Below are 4235 nucleotides of genomic sequence, written 5' to 3'. Positions count from 1 at the left end.
TTCCTGAAAGATCCCTGCATATATAAACCATGCTGTAATTAATAGCTAGAACAAATATTTTTAAATTTGCTCCTTAAAATACATTGATTCTGTTCTGCATCTCTGCCCAAAATATAGCTCCATGTCCCATTGAAAATGACACTTTTTCTGGAAAGAGGAACAGAAGCCTATCCAAAAAGTTGACCCCAAAGTACATTTTACAAAATGAAGCCATTTTTTCACTCTAATATTCTGCACACAGTATATGCTGATACTTTCAGTATCTCTAGGCTCAAATTGCTCGTAACATTTTGCTGTAAGCCTGAATCTAACACAAGTGAGAGGCTGCTTTAATTTTTTAAGGAGCAGTTCCCCTAGCTGCAAAGGCATTGAAGAGAGCCTGGAAGACACAATCTGTGTGATGCTGCTCTTTATTGTCACAGGTACAAATTTCTGATGTGTCAATGCTGCACATTCGGGTCATTGAACATTTACGGATCAGGAAGGACTTTTCAGTCTCTGAAATGGTTACAAGTGGTTTTTGTCAGAACACACTCGATATAAGCAGTCTGATCTCAGTGGAGTCCTACTGTTTTATTTTGGGTTAAAGTCTTACCAACTGTTGATGGAGAAGCCATGGGTTAATTTATATTCATGTTGGAAAAGCAAAGCAGTGCTCCCTCCCAACTCTGACAGATCTGCGAGTCCCTTCCGTAGTTGATTGTCAGGTTGTCCTGATCTGTAGCTTAGCGCTGACAACAGCTCACAGTTTATTTGCAGCTTTGAAGCCTGGTCCTATAGTGTTTCTCTTCTGACAGGAGATGAATAAAGGTGTCACTGTGGGAGACTTTTATCCGGCTGCTATAAAAAGGACCGTCTTTGCCTTCCCTTGAAAAATCCTCTAGTTCATTTCTGGAGCCTGTGGCTTTCCCCTCAGCAGAGTTTAGCTCCATCAGCTCCAATTCATGTTTGGCAGCTGTTTCTAAAACTCTCTGTTTGTTGTAATACCTTACAAAGTTGTTAATGATGGGATGGATGGGGAGGGCAATCGCTATCACTCCACAAAGAAAACTGATGGCAGCATTCAGTTTTCCTAGTGTTGTTTTAGGGTAAATGTCTCCATATCCAACTGTGGTCATGGTAATGATTGCCCACCAAAATGACTGAGGGATGCTTTTAAATAAAGTTTCAGGGTGACTTTGCTCCATGGTATAACCTAGGGCAGAAAAGACAAAGATTCCAACAGCTAAGTACATGAGGAGCAGCCCAAGCTCCTTAAAGCTGCGTTTCAGGGCATAGGTTAGGGTCTGGAGCCCTGAGGAATGCCGTGCAAGCTTGAAAATCCTTGCGATCCTCATGATTCGCAGTGCCTGGACTGCCTGCTGGACATTGCTCAGCTCCATCAGCTTGGCTCCCAGGTGGGTCAAGGTCAGGCTGACATAGAAAGGAAGTATTGCTAGCACATCGACAATGTTCATGAAAGAAAGGGCAAAGTGGAGCTTGTTGGGAGAGGAGATCAGCCTCAGCACATACTCCATGGTAAACCAGCCTATGCAGGCGGTCTCGATGCTGTCCAGGGTCGGGTGCTCCATACGATTCCCCTCTGCATCTACGACCTGCAAGTCCGGGATGGTCCCCACGCACATCACAACAGAGGAGATCAAAATAAACAGAAAGGACAGTACAGCAATCACTCTAGCTGGATAGGACGATTCTGGCTTCTCCAGAAATTTCCAGATGCATTTTTGGCACCTTTTCCAGCGACTTTCTGAGGCATCTACTCCCAAGTCATCCAGAATGAGTTGCACCCTTCGGGCTATTTCTTCCAGTTCCTCCTTTTTTTCACTTAGGTGAGCCTTGCAGCAGTCATCCAAAAATTTCAGATCCACTTTCCAAAATTCCATTTCATTCTTGAAACATATGGGGCATATTCCTTTCTTCATGTGAATTTCCCCAAAGTAGTACACGTCAATAATGCATTTGAAAGCATCTGGATCTCTGTCAAAGTAAAACTCTCTCTTTCCAGGATCATAGTCATCACAGAGGGAGAATATGCTATCGTACCCCCCTGATAAACAATTGACCAGCTCTGCCAGCCGTGTTTCTGGGTACTGATTCAGGTTATCTCCGTAGAACACCTGCCTTACTCCACCAACATTGACTACAATCTCCATTTCTTCACTTTTTTCTGATCCATCAGTGTCCACATATGGAAACCTAGAGTCACCTGCCATTTTAATTGTATTGGACTTTGTTTGATTTTTTTAGCCCGTTGTTTGGTTTCACAGCTTTGTGGTTTTAATCTCTCATGAAAGCAAATCAGCACTGAGCCATCCCTGTTACAAATGTCACCAAACTGACCCGGAGTCGTGGTGGGAAAGGTTACTGATAGAAACCTGTGGTCAGGAAAGCCTGGTGAGGAATGCAACAAGCTGCAGGGAAAAGACAAATCATCGGGCTGCTGTGCCTGCAAGCAGGATGTTAGAAAGCTCCAGCAGACTGGAAAGAGAAGAAACCATTTAAAAAAACTCACCACTCTGTTCAGTGCTCGAGAGTCTTTTCAGGTCCCATTCTCTCTCTAAAAGTGATATCTATTCACAGCCTGGAAGTCACGGCAGAGAAATAAATCCTGAGCTCTGATTAACGCAACGTGCAGAGAGTGACAGTTCTCAGAGATACAGTCGGCGGAGTGAGCCCACGGGAACTGCCGCGGCTTCTCCCTTCGATTCCACAGATTTCCCTAGAAAGCTGCTTTTGAATTTTGTTTCTCTTTCTGTTTTCTGTTTATTGTCTTCCAGAGTTCATCTGCTGACTCTCGCACATAGTCAGTCGGTGCAAACACGCAGAGGAGAAACTTGTGCTTGTTTTCCCTTTGCTGTTTCCCAGCACAATAGGGAGCCTAGGCTGCCAGGAGTCCTTTCCAAACTCTACCCTCTCCTGGTGAAACACAGCAAAGCACCAGCTGCACAGAAAGAACATCCAGCTATTTATACCCCTGCCCCGTGGTACAATGATGTGTTTCTATACTGCCAGGAACGTTAAGGAGTTTGTAAAACGTTTGTTTTATCACATGCAAAGCATAATCATGTATAAAGTCATTCAGAGCTGCAGAAAGACACAAAAAGATTTTCTCCAGGCAGAAACCAGAAGAAGCAATATTGTATTTTGGGAATAAATGTATGGCATAAATCTTGCTCTCAGTGGGACTGAAGCAACTCCAGAGCATCTCTGTCCTATGTCAGGACATTGAGTTGATCTGGATTTGTACTGGTGTCTTTGAGAAAGAAGCAGAGACCGTAAAGTTTCTGTTGCCGATGTGGAGCAAAACTTCCCCTGCACTCTGTGCACGTTTCCCAAAGCTCTGGGTCATCAGTTTTAGCCCCCTTTCCGTGACCTGTAGTCAGCGGAGCCTGAGGAGGGTTTGAGTAATTTACATCTGTGATGATTTCTCAGTGACTGCTACTTACCAGAATTAGTGCTTTGTACCAAATCCAGCTCTTTAAAACTAGAAGTAGAATAACAAGCATTTCCTTTTAACTTTGTTTTCCCCAAATTCCAGGATTTGATGAACCTTTTTCCCCTGGACCTCTACATGCAGGAAACCTACCACCCTGCTTGTAAATTATTAAATCTGGCTGCAGCTCATTTTAGTGGGTCCAGGAAAACATACAGTTCATAAATTAACTGTTTCTGGCCACAGCAGAATGATCTGTACCATCAAGTTACGATCTTTTCCAGTTTACTGGTTTCTGGAAAGCTTCTCGGTGGAGGGGAATAGAGAGGGGCAAATCCAGCTGACAGTTTGCTTCTCCAGGCTTGTGTCTATCCTGGGAGAAGGGTGAGATCTGTGATGTGCCTGCTGTCCTCCTGCTGGTGTCAGCCAGCAAGGGGGACCCTCGTGAGTACACAGTACTCCTGCTCCACTGTCTCAAAAGATTATGGGTGCTCAGTAAGACGTTGTGCAGCAGACCTCATCTTGATACAGAGTGTGCTCGCAGCATCACATAGCCTGGAAAGGGGAATATCAGGTCCCAGGAAAAGAGTAATATCTATTAGTCTACACCTGAGTCATGCTGTGAATCTCTGGAGGCCAGTGTCACCTTCATGTGCTCCTGAGTGTGCTGCGTAGTGTGGGTATAATACAAGAAGTCCCTTGAATTTTTTTCCAGGCACGTATAAGTTTACTGAGACTTGCAAGCTTTTTGGGACAAGAAAAATACTTTGGAGACCTGGAAAAACACTCCGTTTTTTGGTTC

At 44.3% G+C, this 4235-nt stretch overlaps 1 protein-coding gene across 1 annotated transcript; it reads right to left on the bottom strand.

Annotated features, from left to right (window-relative positions):
• Positions 1-387: 387 nt before the first annotated feature.
• On the bottom strand, positions 388-2930 carry KCNF1 (potassium voltage-gated channel modifier subfamily F member 1). The gene is made up of 2 exons (XM_010393316.3): positions 2513-2930; positions 388-2411 (listed from the first exon to the last, which is right to left on the bottom strand). The coding sequence occupies exon 2, from the start codon at positions 2211-2213 to the stop codon at positions 750-752; it is 1464 nt and encodes a 487-aa protein (XP_010391618.1). The 5' UTR covers positions 2214-2411; positions 2513-2930; the 3' UTR covers positions 388-749.
• Between the last annotated feature and the right edge of the window lie 1305 nt (positions 2931-4235).

This window comes from Corvus cornix, chromosome 3 (assembly GCF_000738735.6).
Source record: "Corvus cornix cornix isolate S_Up_H32 chromosome 3, ASM73873v5, whole genome shotgun sequence".
Lineage (NCBI taxonomy): Eukaryota > Metazoa > Chordata > Aves > Passeriformes > Corvidae > Corvus > Corvus cornix.
The sequence above is the reverse complement of the archived record's forward strand: the minus strand, read 5'-3'. Positions and strand labels throughout refer to the sequence as shown.